General features: G+C 36.9%; 3 protein-coding genes across 3 annotated transcripts; 1 reads left to right on the forward strand and 2 right to left on the reverse strand.

Moving 5' to 3' along the window:
• The first annotated feature begins 294 nt into the window (after nucleotides 1-294).
• Nucleotides 295-5518, forward strand: LOC104104650 (tRNA-dihydrouridine(47) synthase [NAD(P)(+)]-like). Its single transcript, XM_009612790.4, has 10 exons — nucleotides 295-688; nucleotides 1278-1394; nucleotides 1484-1720; nucleotides 1913-2159; nucleotides 2249-2502; nucleotides 3168-3440; nucleotides 3656-3937; nucleotides 4052-4172; nucleotides 4922-5091; nucleotides 5187-5518. Exons 1-10 carry the CDS (start codon nucleotides 371-373, stop codon nucleotides 5283-5285), a joined length of 2118 nt encoding a protein of 705 aa, XP_009611085.1. The 5' UTR covers nucleotides 295-370; the 3' UTR covers nucleotides 5286-5518.
• A 1485-nt stretch (nucleotides 5519-7003) lies between these two features.
• On the reverse strand, nucleotides 7004-8899 carry LOC104104651 (amidophosphoribosyltransferase, chloroplastic-like). The gene has a single exon (XM_009612791.4). It carries the CDS (start codon nucleotides 8826-8828, stop codon nucleotides 7107-7109), a length of 1722 nt encoding a protein of 573 aa, XP_009611086.1. The 5' UTR covers nucleotides 8829-8899; the 3' UTR covers nucleotides 7004-7106.
• A 3131-nt stretch (nucleotides 8900-12030) lies between these two features.
• On the reverse strand, nucleotides 12031-15146 carry LOC104104652 (peptidyl-prolyl cis-trans isomerase Pin1). Its single transcript, XM_009612792.4, has 2 exons — nucleotides 14764-15146; nucleotides 12031-12358 (listed from the first exon to the last, which is right to left on the reverse strand). Exons 1-2 carry the CDS (start codon nucleotides 14993-14995, stop codon nucleotides 12234-12236), a joined length of 357 nt encoding a protein of 118 aa, XP_009611087.1. The 5' UTR covers nucleotides 14996-15146; the 3' UTR covers nucleotides 12031-12233.
• Between the last annotated feature and the right edge of the window lie 38 nt (nucleotides 15147-15184).

A 15184-nucleotide genomic window follows, 5' to 3' on the forward strand; every position in this document is an offset into this window, starting at 1 on the left:
GACTTTTCAGGAAATAGCTGCGGGGCTTTTCTTGAGCTATTTGTAAGTTGTCTGCATAAGCTATTTGCAACATACCTGTTTAAAAAGAACTGTTGCAAATCATTTCATTGAGTTACTTGCAATCTGTCTGCATCAGCAGCTGGGTGTTGATAAACTTCAATAGAGTACCAAACGGATAATAATCTTTAGAAAAATTATCTATAGCGGAGTAATAAATGGACATCCCCATTATTAATGATTATTTTCATAACACAAACAATGGTTTTCCGTCTATTCTAATGTTCCATACGACGTCGTTGTTCTGCAGCTAAACCCCTCGTCTATAATCTCCACTTGTTCACCTAAACCCTAACCACAACCTCCAGACTCCATGGAGAACCAAGCCCTAACGGACTCGTCGCCGGCGGCGACTGCGACGGAACAGCCGGAAGCTCCAGTACAGCAACCTTCGTCGAATACCGATGACGGTGGAGTAAATCAACCATTTCGAACTCCAGAGGAGTTAGTTTCTAAAGCCATAGCTCCTGTGAAGAGAGAGTATCTTCGCCCTCCACCTTCTAGACCTTCAAACAACAACAACAACAATGGCACCGTTGGAGTCGAAAACGACGATGCAGCTGAGGCCAAAAGCGCTCCTATTCTTAAGGAGAAGAAATCCAAACGCCAAATTAAACGTGAACGCCGTCAGGTGATTCTCATTATTTTGAAAAAGCTTATTTTTGGCGAATTTAAAAGACAAACTATTTGTCTTTATTGGAATGAAGTATCCTAAATAGAATGGAATGCATATAGAGGATAAGTATAGAGTGTTGAGTTGAAATTTTCTCTTCAAAAAGTTCCATTTTAGCTGAACATAATTTTATAACTGATATTTGTGTGATGGTCAAAATATTACCCGCACTGGCATCTGGTGAATAGGACATGTACCCTTCATACACACATTTATCAAACCATGGTTCAATGAGATGTATTTTTACTTCAATTTTAACAGCTAAGGATTAATTGCTTGGTTTGGTGAAACACTGGGTGCGGTAAGTATTCTTTCATACCGACAGTTATCACTTAACCATGATTAAATGATATATATCTTTACTTTAATTTTTAACTGCTAGGTTAAGTTGTTTGGCTTGCTGTAAACACTGCTCGAGTAAATATTTACTGTTGTGATTGTGCATTTTAAGATTCTGGTTGGTATAATCACTCATAAGAAATAGAAAAAAGAGATTGTGGTTGGTGTGGTTATTTTATAGTAAATGAAATGCTTGAAATGATTGCAGGAACAAAAATCACCATTGCATATCTGTCCCGAGGTTGCCAAAACTGGAAAAGTTAGTGCGTGCCCTTATAGTGACAAATGTCGATTTAGTCATGACTTGGAAGCTTTTAAAGCTGAGGTAAATTAAGAAATAATATCATAGTTATCGTTATGATGCTGTTATGTGATTCCGTAAAATTACAATCTTTGCTGTTGTTTTGAATGCAGAAACCAGCCGATATAGAGGGTAGTTGCCCTTTTCTGGTTTATGAAGGGCCATGCCCTTATGGATTGGCTTGTAGGTTTGCAGGGACCCACGAAGATGATGTTTCAGCTCAAACTGAGAAGATATCTAGGAAGAGTTTTGAACTAAATTTTTTTAATAAGGACACTCAGAAACTTCTGTGGAAAAACAAAATGAAGTTTCCGAAGGCTGAAGCCACTCTCAAACTTCTTGGACTTAAGGTTTGTGCCTCCCACCAGTTTTTCTTCCATTCGTCAGTACCAGTTTTAGGGGAAAAAGGTGATTCTTTATTAGACAAGCTTCAAATTTTAGCCTAATGAACAAGATGTTTGACCATTAGGAAGCAGTATCAAACCTGTATGTTTTTCTGTCTCTGGATTTTTTCTCATGTTCATTTGAATTTCTTACCGCAGGGCCATCCAAAAAATAAAATATTGGTTGATAAAGAGGAAAATGACGAAGTTGTGCCAAAAGAACCAGCCACTGATACCAAAACAGACAGCAATGAAGCTGCTAGTGACTGCTCTAATAAAGTGGAGATCACTCCTTCCATTTCACCAGAAGATGATGCAGATGAAAATAATTTGGCTGATGATATTAGACCTTTAAAGAAGGCAAAATCATCAATCGATGAAATTTGTTCCTCCCAAGTTAGCAATGGTTAATAGATGCTTTATTCCTTTACGAGCATTCAGGTTGTTTTATGGAGAGGTGAAACCTCGTGTAGCTGATCTTGTGTACTTTGACAGGTTCAAGTGTCCAGGGGGAAGTTCTTGACAGCAATTGTGATGTGAATAAATCAGAGCCAACTGCTGACACGGTTACAGATTCTGATAAAAGCCTAAAATTGCACCCCCGTGAAAAAAAGCTTATTGATTTTCGAGATAAGCTCTATCTTGCGCCTTTGACCACTGTTGGTAATCTGCCTTTTCGGAGAGTTTGCAAGGTGCTAGGAGCTGATGTAACATCTGGTGAGATGGCAATGTGCACAAATCTTTTGCAGGTCAGTCACTGCTAATTGTTGATGGGATAAACATAAGTTATCATTAAATTTATTCATGAATGCCTCAAAATAGAATCAGAATGAGATTGAGACTGGTGAAAAGCTTTTGTGGTGGTGATAGTTTAATGGTTAGGGGGAGGAAATGCCATAACTTGTAAGTACTAGCTTAGAAATGCTATTGTAAAATTTGCATATATTTTGTTGAGAAGGTAAAATTTGCATATATTTCTTTGTTAACTTTCGACACATAAATTCGTGGAGATCCGTGATATCTAGGAGATCAGTTTTGTGTTAGTTGCTGGCCTATTGTATTTGTACCAGCTTGGTACCTTTTTTATTTAATAAAATTTTACCTTATAAAAAAAATATCGTGGAAATGCAACTGGTTTGGATGTGGGTGTGTCATACTTGGCCTTCTATAAGAAATAAATAACAACATCTTCCCTGCCTAATCCTCAAGTTAAGAGAACCACCTGGAATGATTTTGTACCAGGGGTACATAACTTGTTCAGTTTACGGACATGTAACTTTTGGCTTCTTTGAGAATTAATGATCTTTGTCTCTCATCCCTGTCTTACCATTTTCCATCTAAAAAGACTTTTCATTTGCTTGGGTAACATTCTTGAACTTAAGTATCAATTATTTGCGCCTTATGGTTAATGTAGGGCCAAGCATCTGAGTGGGCACTGCTGAGACGGCATTCGTCCGAGAATTTGTTTGGTGTTCAGATTTGTGGAGCTTATCCAGACACTGTTACAAAGACAGTTGAGCTTATTGAACAAGAATGCACTGTGGATTTCATTGATATTAACATGGGATGCCCGATTGATATTGTAGTTAACAAGGGTGCTGGATCAGCTCTTCTTACAAAACCAATGCGGATGAAGAGTGTAGTAGAAGCTGCTTCGGCAACAGTTGGTATACCAGTAACTATCAAGGTAGGATGATCTGCTTTGCCTTTTGCTTTGTACTATTGGAGACCAACCTTTTGCGGCGTAGGTATTTGACATTATGATACAATTCCCAGTTCCCACCCTAGAGTAGATTATTGCTTTTCTGTGTTTGTCTTGTTCAAAGATCTGGTTCCCACGTGCCCGTGGTTCTTAAAGAGATGTGCAGAGATGCTTGACAATGCAACTTTTTCCTGCTTTAGGTAAGAACTGCTTATTTTGAGGGGAAGAATCGCATTGATTCTCTCATAGCAGATATTGGTAATTGGGGTGCAACTGCAGTTACCATACATGGTAGATCACGTCAACAGCGCTATAGTAAACTTGCTGACTGGGATTACATCTACCAATGTGTACAAAGGGCCCCCAAGTCTTTACAAGTCCTTGGAAACGGTGATGTATTTTCTTATTTAGACTGGAACAAGCACAAAACTGACTCCCCTGAGCTTTCCACATGTATGATCGCCCGAGGTGCATTGATAAAGGTTTGTAGTAAGATCTTCTATTTCCGTTGTGTAAACTTGTTACGGTTGCATGTTCATTCTATTTTGTGCCTCTGAGGGTCTATCTGCACTAAGCAGCACTTCCTATTTTTGCAGCCGTGGATATTTACTGAAATCAAGGAACAGAGGCACTGGGACATTACATCTGGGGAGCGGCTAGATATCTTGAAGGATTATGCACGATTTGGCCTTGAACACTGGGGTTCTGATTCAAAAGGTATATAGTTATGTTCGTAAATGTTATGGATCAGTAAGAAGTTTGTCTGGTAAATCTACCAAGATATTAATTGCTGCAACCAATTGGAAGCATGCCTTAAAGATGAGCTATCATGTTATATACTTATATTTGCATCCATGTTTACTCTAAACTGAGTGCCTTAACCTTTACATCTCCAAATCTTCATCTCATGATCATGTTTGGTTCTTTCATCAGATATATAAGAAATTGAGATAGCTTGGGAATAACTATGTCCATGCAAAGAGTTGCACGCATGTGCAGGCTTCTAAACTGTGCTCTATAACTGGCCTTTCATAGCAGAATAAATGCAATGGATACTGTTCACTGTCTATATCCTTAAGAATATAGTATGCTTCTGTCAGGTGGACTTTTCAATATATTAGGAAAGTTCCTCATTAGATTAGACCATTGTATATGTGAACAATGATGTCTTCTTATTTTCTTCATTATCCATTTTACACTAGCAATGACTTATGTATCCTGTACATTCTATGGTGGTTCAGTCACCGAGGTTTTCTTGAATCTCTGTAAAGGCGTAATTGGTAGGATCTACGAGTATGTTAGTAGAAGCTTTCCATATTTGTCTTGAAAAAATGGGGTTTCTCTCTCTATTTTATTCTCATTTGCTGGCAATTTGCTTTCTTTGCGATATTCTTCTATTGGAAAGATCTTGAAGAAAATTAATGTTATGATTGGACATACCTGATGTTTGCCCTAAATGAGCACAGGAGTGGAGACGACCAGACACTTTTTGTTGGAGTGGCTTAGTTACACATGTCGGTATGTTCCAGTTGGCCTGTTAGACATTATCCCACAAAGAATAAATTGGCGACCACCCTCATACTACGGTAGGGATGACCTCGAGACACTAATGGCCTCTGATTCTGCTGCAGACTGGGTACGTAATTTACTGTTCGTAGATAGCAAATTGTTAGGTGTGTAAAACACATTATTCTTTCAATTTAACATGCTATATATATATTCCCTCTGCAGATAAGGATATCCGAAATGTTACTAGGCAAGGTTCCTGTTGGCTTTTCGTTTTCACCAAAGCACAAGTCCAATGCTTATGACAGAGCAGAGAACGGCTAATATCATTTTGTCGCTGTTGCTGTTGGTCTGATACTAATTTTTGCTGCATCTTAGCAAGGACGGCTCCACCCCTAGCCAAAATTTCAAGGCCCCTAAAATTATTTTTATTGGATAGTATACAATATGTAATTCAAATAATTATTACAGTTTTTATTCATGATAAGTAAATTTCTTTAACCATTTGTTGTCCGCTGGTTACCAATAATTAATCACATAATTCTTACTTTATACCATTTTCAGTATTTTAGTTGAGATAATTATAGATGAATGTGGTATTAAACTATCTTTTTGGTTATTTGTGTAAGACTTAAGGTACTTGCTTTATATTGCTTTAAGTAGAAGTATTTTTTTTTATATTTTCATTTAGCAGTACTTACAACCATGATATATTAGGAAGTTATTATAGAGTAAGCACAGAACGCAAGACCTATATTGAATCAGTTCTGCAATTTTCGAATACAGTATTATTGTAACAAGTGCAAATGAATCACAGTTTTTAGCTCAACCAAAAATATTCACAGGTACTAGCATATATACATATATTATACACTAATTATTTATAATATACACATCTGTCGGTTAATTTTTCTTTAGCGTGTGACTATTTAAGTTAATTCTCATTGAAGAATTATTCTACAAATATCAATGATAGCATATGTTCTATATGGAATATTTCAAGTTGACGTATTGTACAGGATTGCGTTCGATGTTCCTCGAATTATGGATTATGGCTTCTCCTCGATGAATGAAGCTTGCTTCGATATTTTGAACTCATTCTTTGCATCTGCTAGTTTTTTCTTTCTCAATTAGTTTATCTAAGATGGTTGTATCTAATTTTTCCTCCTCGTTTTGTCATCTTCTTGAAAATATTGGATTGAGACTATGCAATTTTTATGTTTGGACTATCAATGGAAGTAGTTTGTTTCGGTTGCATGGCGAAGAAAAATATTGGCAACTGGTTGAAGATTGCACTTTCTGACTTCTGGTGGAAGAACGTACAGCCAGCAAAAGAATTGGAAGGTCACAAGGATTGAGATGGGAAAATTGAGCAAATAAATTTGTTCAATGGCCAAAATGAAGGTATATGTTAAGGCAGAGTTGGCACAAGCTCTTACTGGAGATAAAGGTGCATTCTTGGATTGGTTCATTTTTAATTTTGTCTAAATTAGTATCAAAAGTAACTTTGCTTTAAAATTTGGGCAGATAAAGTTGGAAAATGCTGTTGCTGATGCACTGACAACTTTCAAATAGCAGCGAGAAGCAGTAACTTGACTGGAGAATGATATTGGTCAGCTATTGCTATAATCCTGTTATTGTATCTGTCAAATAATTTTATTGATTTTCTTATTCGTTTCACTTTGTTTTATGATTCTCAACTCCGCTTTCAATCTCTAAAGGATAGACGACTCCAAAACAAAGTGCTTTATCTGGTTTATTTTTCTATCTAGGGAGCAGCAGCTTATGTATGCATTTGATGCTTTTAACCAAGTGGATATGACATAATCATATCATGCATAATAATATTTTCTAGGACTTCTGAGTGCCCTCTTAAAGATTTGTTGCCTTACTGTTGAAAGAACAAAAGGATATTTTGATTGACACCCAAAATTATATGACAGTTCATTATACCCTTAGTGGTCCTTTGATTTGTGGACAAGCCCTATTGAACATATATAATGTAAGAATCATAATACGAAAATTAAATCAGTGGACTCATATGGCATCCCAAATAGAAAAAGAGACTTCATTGAAACTTATAATTTCTATAGTCAAGCATTAGAAATCCAAAGCAAAAACTAAAGCAAACATGGAAAAGAAAGTTTAGCCGGTTCTAACTTCATTCAAGATAGTCTTTTGAACCCTACTACTTCCTGGTAGCCAACCACCATCAATGGAATCCATATCTCCACTTAATCCATCATCCATGAAATCCCCAATCCTTTTAACCTTACCCGTCGGCTCGACCGGGTAATTGCCCGAAAAGCAAGCATAGCAAAAGCTTCTAGAATCATTGCCTAACAACTTATTCAAGCTATCCATTGGCAGAAAAGCAAGCGAATCCGATCCAATGAACTCCTTAATCTCCTCCACACTCATCCTATTTGATATCAGCTCATCTGAACTAGGAGTATCCACTCCATAATAACAAGAAGCTATAATTGGTGGGCTTGCAATCCTCATATGAACCTCTTTCGCACCCGCCTCCTTCAACAACCTCACAATCTTGGACGAGGTCGTCCCTCTAACGATTGAATCGTCCACGACCACAACCCTTTTCCCCTCCAATACTGCCCTAACTGGTGACAACTTAAGCTTCACCCCGAAATCCCTTATCTTCTGCGACGGCTCGATAAATGTCCTACCAACATAATGCGACCTTATCAAACCTTGTTGAAACGGTACCCCCGCTTTAGCAGCATAACCGAGCGCAGCCACGACACCCGAATCAGGAACTGCTATCACAACATCACATTCCACGGGAGCTTCAGTCGCAAGAATCTCTCCAAAAGCACGCCTAGACTCGTACACAGACCTCCCAAACACGACCGAATTAGGCAGAGCAAAGTAAATATGCTCAAAGATACAAGATTTACGCTCGGGATGAGGCATCAAACAAATAGAATGAACCCCATCTTTATCCACAACAACAACCTCACCAGGATTCACCTCCCTCTCATAAGTAGCCTCAATCAAATCCAAAGCACACGTCTCCGACGCAAAAACAACAGCACCATTACTTCTCCTACCCATAACCAATGGCCTAAACCCATGAGGATCCCTTACGGCAACCAACTTATCCTCAGTAACAAACACCATAGAATAAGCACCTTCAATTTTTTCACAAGCCTCAACAATCCTCAATAAAAAAGGCCTAGCTTTCGATATAGCAATAAGGTGAAGTACCACTTCAGTATCAGAACTCGTATTAAAAATTGACCCATTCTCTTCTAGTTCACCACGCAGTAACTTATAATTCACTAAATTACCATTATGGGCAACACCAACTGACCCAAATTTATAACTAGCAACAAAAGGCTGAACATTTTTTAACATAGAAGAGCCAGCAGTAGAGTACCTTACGTGGCCAATTGCCATGTCACCAGGGAGTTGGTCAAGCTTTGACTCATTGAACACGTCGGATACTAACCCAACACCTGTAATTGACTTAAGAACGTCGTCGTTAACGGCGACAATGCCGGCGCCTTCTTGACCACGGTGTTGAAGCGCGTGAAGTGCTAAATAGCAAAGGCGTGAAGCCTCTGAGTCGCCATAGATGCCCACAACGCCACACTCTTCACGGGGTTTGTCGTCATCGTCAAAATACGAGTCCAATGTATTGTCAGCTGATTTCTTAAACGAAACGACGTCGTTTAAGGGGTTTTTGGAAGATGCGGTGACGAGAGTTCTATAGGGTTTTGGGAGGGTTTTAGGGGATAAAGATAAGAGCTTTTGAGATGGGGAGCAAAAGGGTTTGTCGAGGGGCTGCGAAAGAGGAGATTTATTGGTGGCGGCGGCAGAGGCGGTGGAGACGGTGGCGGCCATGGGCGGTGGAAAAAAGGAGGACAGAAGGAAAAGCAAGTGGGGGGCTATGTGAATAGCCAAAGAGGCTGAGCTAGGTTTTAGTGCTTATATGGGGTTTGTGTGTGGAGTGAAAATACCGTAGGGCAAAACCGACGTGTGGTGAGAGTGGCTCTCTCACCGCAGAATCTAATTGGTTATTTCTTTACCTTATGGTGATAGTGATAGAAGGATTTGGGTCACCACAGAATAAAGTTGTTAAATTTTTAGTACAGTATATAATACTACTCTATTATTTTAATTAATAAAAAGAAAATTGACCCGTTAATAGCTTTCGGCGATTTTTTGGGTCAAAATAACATACTACTTATTAAAATTTAGATTCTCGAGATAGCCGTGTGACTATTGCTTATGCTAAAGGGTCCCGCAAATTGGGTTGATATTTACTTGCTCCCTCTCAAATTGTTTATCTGCTTTCTAAAAATATTTATTTTTAATTTTTTTTTTAGAAGTTCAAGACAAAATAAACTATATTTTTCTCATTTTACCTTTAATAATAATTATTTTTGAAGATGGAGATAACATATAAATAGAATAAATATTTAATAAAGAAAAATTATATTTTAAAACATAAATAAGAATATTTTTTAAGGGACGTGTAAAAAAAAAACATGATAGATAATTTAAGAATACCTCATGAGGGGGCGTCAATGGACCAAAATTAATTTCCAACTTTTGTCCTGAAAATATGTTTTATGAGACTTTTTAAATAGGTCAGAATTATTTTTTTTCTCTAACTTTCTGTTAAAAATCATATTCTACTTCCAACTTTAGATATTTGATATTCTTTCCTTTGTATCTCAATTTAATTCTTTAGATGTCTAGGTCGGTATGTATGGGATAAAATTGATTTATAATAAATGATCGAATGATAGCGTGACATGTGAAGCCAGAGATAAGTAGAGAGCAAATTAAGTAACAATCAGTATCGGGAACAACTACAATTGGCATCAGATAGATCCCGAAGGGAGCATGGCCAACGTGGGCAGATCAAAATGCTTGTCATCGGATAACATTCGATGAACAATATTCCCTGGCATTAAATGAGCAACCGTTGCAGAGAATATTTGCATTTATAGCGTGTCGTTACATATTCATCAATGTCCCTTTATTGTCATTTAAGAGGAGGCTTGATCCTAAGATGTTGCTTCCTTAGGTATAGCTATAAATAGTAGGCTCAATAGCCATTATAAGACACGAAAGCCTTGACAAAACTTATGTTATATTCCATTCTTATGCTCAATCAACTCTTTTACATTGTTCTTATTTCTGTTCTTGGAGGCCTTGCTCTCGCAACCAAGCTTGTCATTTCCTTTAATTTTAATCGCTAATTCTTATTTTAAATCTTGTTTATTTATCATTTTTGAATCAAATCAGTTCGCTTGTCTATAAACCACATTACAAATTCAACTATATAGTTTCAAGGTATACAAAGTCCATGAGGGGGAGTCAAAATGATTGTAGTAATTATACACAATCTTTTAGAACACTTCTCAAAAATTTCGTTTGTTCTATATTGTACTGGTAAAATCCTTGGAAAAGGAAGAGAGAATTTTGGTGGGGACCTGGAATCTTAGCAAGTTACACCAAGCTTATACCTTCTTGTTAAGAGATTAACATGCCTTGATTCCATTTGGATGAAAGAATGAGATATAAGCAATGTTCATAGCCACAAATCTTATTCAGAATAAACTTGATTCCATTTGTTTTTATCAACTTCCTCTCTCGTACACATTATCTAAGCTACAAAGAAATCAAACGATAAATATTGACTTGTCCATTCATGCTGTTTGAATCCTAAATTACTTATTGCACCAGTACTTGTGAATTTCCAGAAGCCGAATACTACTTTGGTTGACTTGAATTTATCAAAGTTATTTTGTTTTCTTTTAAAAAAAGGCATGACAAATGACAAGATTTGAGATTAGTCACCTATCCTTTTCAAAGTACAGTCATTGTACAAGGTGAATTCGAAGTCTTCACCATCCTAGAAAAGATAAATGAAAAGAAAAGAGAGGATTGGCACGAGTCGAGATAAAACTTACTCATACTCTATATTTATATTATACTAATATAATATATTATGGCTAAATCATAAATTGAATTGGGGGTACCAAGGTTTAACGTCTAGTAATACCAATGAAAGTTTTCTGCACAATAGATGTTGGTTTGATTCCACTACTTCCGTTTCCCTTCCCCTTCCTTTAAATCCCCTATGAAATTGAAAAAACAAAACTTTTTAATTTTGCATACAAAAAACAAATCTCATACATCATTAGCTTGGTGTTCAAAATCTTATATCACGTGTGGTTTTTATGAAAGGTTATTTAAACCATTTAAATTTCTCTATTATCACGAAAGAAATGTCGTTTGAAGAATGATTCTCAGTGCTTTTGGCGGCATCCAATAGAAAATAACAAAGGAAAAAATCTCTCTCGAAATTTGACAATTTTGGTCAAACTCGCAAGTTGGGATAAGAAGGAAGTACGCAATCCACACTTTGTTAAAAAACTTCCAAGCAGGGATAAGAACAGAACAAAGTACTCAATCGACATTACAAAGACGCAATTGGAGTCAGCAGAGAACCATTTATCACCAATGAAACTGGCTTACAAACATATGGACAAGGAAAAAAGCCTACCCACATACACCCCACCGAAATTGGTCCACAAAGATTCTTTTGTTTTCTTTATTTAATATTCGAGCTAACTCATCTTATATTTTATAGAATATTTGCTACCTCCTACCTCCAACCCTTATATTTCATAGAATATTTGCTACCTCCTACCTCCAACCCTTATATTTCATAGAATATTTGCGCCAGCACAAGCACTCAATAACTACCCACCAATGCTTAACGTGGAAAATAATACCTGCTATTTTTATCTCTACTGAAATTTGAACCTTAATCTCGATGATTTATCAAAGTTTCTTCGTTAAGAAGACCTTATCACAGAACCTTTGCAGTTCATAGAGATTGAGTTTCAATTACTCAAATGATAAATGAATCTAATCCTGAAAATTGCTGTATTAAATGACCTAAAAGAACTTCCCCGGATGACTTTTCAGTAAATTCAGTGCCACCAATAAAAACCACAAAAAGTGAGAGCACGCTGCATCAAAAAGTTTCTTAAGCGTGCCACAAGTCAAGAAACTCTCAACCACATGGATAAAAACGTCTATAAACATCAAATTACTAGTCAAGCATTTGGAGTCGTATTTGACTGATAATCCAATCAAACTTTATAAGTTTGTTGCTGCCATAAGACGCAAGAGTGGGAAGGGTAGTCTTTGAAACACCAAATAGAAAGAAAAGACGCGTTACAACTTGCAATTGCTCTTGAATCTATGGATACTTCCTCTGGTAAACTAACCGGTTCTCAGAATAATGTGAACACCACTATCAGTATCAATGATGTCACTGATCTCACCAACCTTCAGTGCGAAAGTATTATCTTCAAAAGGTTTCTGCATCTGCCCTCGGCCAAATGGACCTGTACAGGAAATGAGCTTCATAAGCATTCACCAGTTCACCTTAACGGAAGCCAGAAATGACATCATTAGGCCATTAAGCAAGCTGACAAACCCTACTATATCCACAAAGATATATTTCTATCTTTGCCCTTTGCAGTGACAATGGTATATTATTCCAGTTGCAATCACCTTCTTCAGTGGAAAACAGTAGAGATACCCCTACCCTCATGTTTTGTTTTCGATAGCAGCTGGCTAGGGGTGTATTTTGGATTCATTATTTGGGCTTTTTGCCCTTTCGCCGGAGATAAAGACTTAGTTGACATTTACAGAAAGGGGCATACAAGAAAAACACAGACAAACTAAGGGTTAAGGAGCAGTGCTCTATATTGGGTTTGTGATAGCACATTTGCCACCTTGCCTCTGTTAATTTGTATGCATTTAGAAAACCTAGAAACCTGACAAAACCTTTTTAACCTGCCTCTGTTAACAAGAACGTTATGCGGCATCAAGCAATTACTTAATGGAGCGATTTCTATGGTAAGAGACTATAAACCTTGACAAGCTGAGAGCAAGCCAGAAGATTGACAACAACACCCAACACGACCATTATTATAACAAAAAGCAGTTTCTGACCAGAAGTATATACTGAATGACAATTTTAGCCTTCAAAAGCGTTAGAAGAATCAGATATTACAAACTGAAATGATTCATAGGATGAATGAATGTGACAGCTAACTAAGTATATAATGTTGTAAGAGTATAATGTTTTACAAAACAAAACATGTTATGATATTTAAATTACAAAAAAGCAAATAGCAAAGATCTTTGAATAGTGAACTTATGTAGCCAAATAACACTATTCGAGTGCCAACTAAGTAGAGCGTGAACAGAAGTGAAGCTAGGCATCAAACAAAGTAAAATACAAATGCAGAATTCTAGAACATTGACCAACCACTACAATGAAACCAACAACTGTGGAAGCCAATATAAGAAGCGCGCCAAAAACAGCAATTATATGTAGTTATAGGAAATTTAGTTATATTGGACTTGGCACAATCGACAGTGTCTAGCAAAAATCATACAAGCTACAGAAATGATCTGGCTTTTAAATCATTGAAACCTTTACATTTGAATATCAGAAATCTTGTCAGAATTTGAGCAGCTTGATAATAGCTCAAGTTAGTTGGTGCAATACTAATCGTTACTTTTTCATTCTTACTTCTGAAACAAGCTTTATAGGATATATTGCTTTCTTAATGTCCTTACACCTCTTTAATCTGATAACTAAGAACTCAATCTGCTATTACCAAGTGGAGAACTACAGGAATGTGCAGAAAAGGTTTGAACAAGATTGAGCAGGTTTAGGCATCACACTTTTCCTTTGTAGTGAAAGATCTAGATCACCACATTTTATCCAAAATGATTCACTAGTTTTTTGACAGATGAGAGGGTTGCATCGCCAACCTATTGCCACTGTTAATTAGTGTCAACAACACCCAAAAGAAAAAGAAGAAAAGAAAGTTGATTAGTATCAAATATGATGCACCGCCTGTCCGTTTTCCTAATCTAAGAGAAATAGCCAGCACAAATTTCAAGCTGCTGAAGGCTTATTACTTTATGCAGACATGTACAGGATAAGCAACAATCTCTCAGCTTCCATCGCTGATTAGCACCAAATGACATCAAGCTGCAAGAAGATGTGGACAGAAATCTTTCTCAAGACAGAAATGTCCTGATAATTTAAATCATAATTTTCACCTAAAAAGCAGTTCCTTTGTTTAATTTCGAAGAATGAAAAACTAGTGCTCCCCTTCTACTTACAAACAAATAGATAAACAACAAAAAAGGTGTGCTTTGGCGAGCTCATCCATAGCAACAAGCAGTTCTCTTCTTCAATACTTGCTAACTGTCCATTCTAGAAAGGGTGCTATACCAAACATTTGCAATATAGAGGTGAAAGTTTAAACCAAATAGTAGATGCACAAAAATAGTAACAAATTATGCTTATTTAAATAACAAATGTCCAGTTCCCTAAACATTATTTCTTCACTTCCTTTCCTATTCTTTCAAAGTATAGCATAAACAATTAAAAAGAAACATAAATTGAATTTCACCCCCAAATGAGTGAAGCCCAAGCTAAATTTCAATACGTTTTGATTTTAGCAGACTACCATCAAAGCTAATTACTAGTAATAACCCATTAAACCCCCGGCATAGTCATTCCAATATCAATCAATTAACTACACACTTCAATCTCAAATTAATTGCAATTAGGCACATGCATGTATTTAAAGCAAAGTAACAATTTTCTAAAACTAGAAAGTTCTTTAAATCTCAGATCTTAATCCCTAGAAAAGCCATGTAAATCTAGAACCAAAACTAAAAACCTCCTAACAAACACAGGCCTAACAGTATAAGTTATTACCGAGATCGCCACCGCGTTTGGCGGAGCTGCAATCAGAGAAGCGAGAAGCAACATCTTCAAACTTAGATTTGCCGGAGATGATGTCATCGCGAAAGGCTTTGAGCTGGGTAACGGCGGCGTCTCTGGTAGTGTTACATATAACGCGGCCTTCTGGATCTTTCCATGATGCTTTGCGTCTTGATCCCTCGTGTTTTATCAGTATGTGCGATGCCCTCACTTGGTTCGACGCCATTTTTATCCGCTTTCTTCTCCCACAAGAATAACACACTATCGCCGCCGGTATCCGCTTTATTACTAGTAGCTGTTTTGTGTAGTACTGTAGTCTGCGGAAAAAAATTATTAACTCCGTTTCATGCCATTTTGGAAACGATTTATTTTAAACTAATTTTACCTTTAATAGCAGCACAATTATTCTCTCCCT

The sequence above is a fragment of the Nicotiana tomentosiformis genome, chromosome 1 (genome assembly GCF_000390325.3).
Source record: "Nicotiana tomentosiformis chromosome 1, ASM39032v3, whole genome shotgun sequence".
NCBI classification, from domain to species: Eukaryota; Viridiplantae; Streptophyta; class Magnoliopsida; order Solanales; family Solanaceae; genus Nicotiana; species Nicotiana tomentosiformis.

Bases quoted from the DNA above. Each gene is read 5' to 3' on its own strand.
- LOC104104650 (XM_009612790.4), top strand. From the start codon at position 371: ATGGAGAACCAAGCCCTAACGGACTCGTCGCCGGCGGCGACTGCGACG. The intron at 689-1,277 runs GTGATTCTCATT...AAATGATTGCAG, and splicing joins TTAAACGTGAACGCCGTCAG to GAACAAAAATCACCATTGCA. The intron at 2,503-3,167 runs GTCAGTCACTGC...TGGTTAATGTAG, and splicing joins TGTGCACAAATCTTTTGCAG to GGCCAAGCATCTGAGTGGGC.
- LOC104104651 (XM_009612791.4), bottom strand. From the start codon at position 8,828: ATGGCCGCCACCGTCTCCACCGCCTCTGCCGCCGCCACCAATAAATCT.
- LOC104104652 (XM_009612792.4), bottom strand. From the start codon at position 14,995: ATGGCGTCGAACCAAGTGAGGGCATCGCACATACTGATAAAACACGAG. The intron at 12,359-14,763 runs GTAATAACTTAT...TTTCCTGTACAG, and splicing joins CAAACGCGGTGGCGATCTCG to GTCCATTTGGCCGAGGGCAG.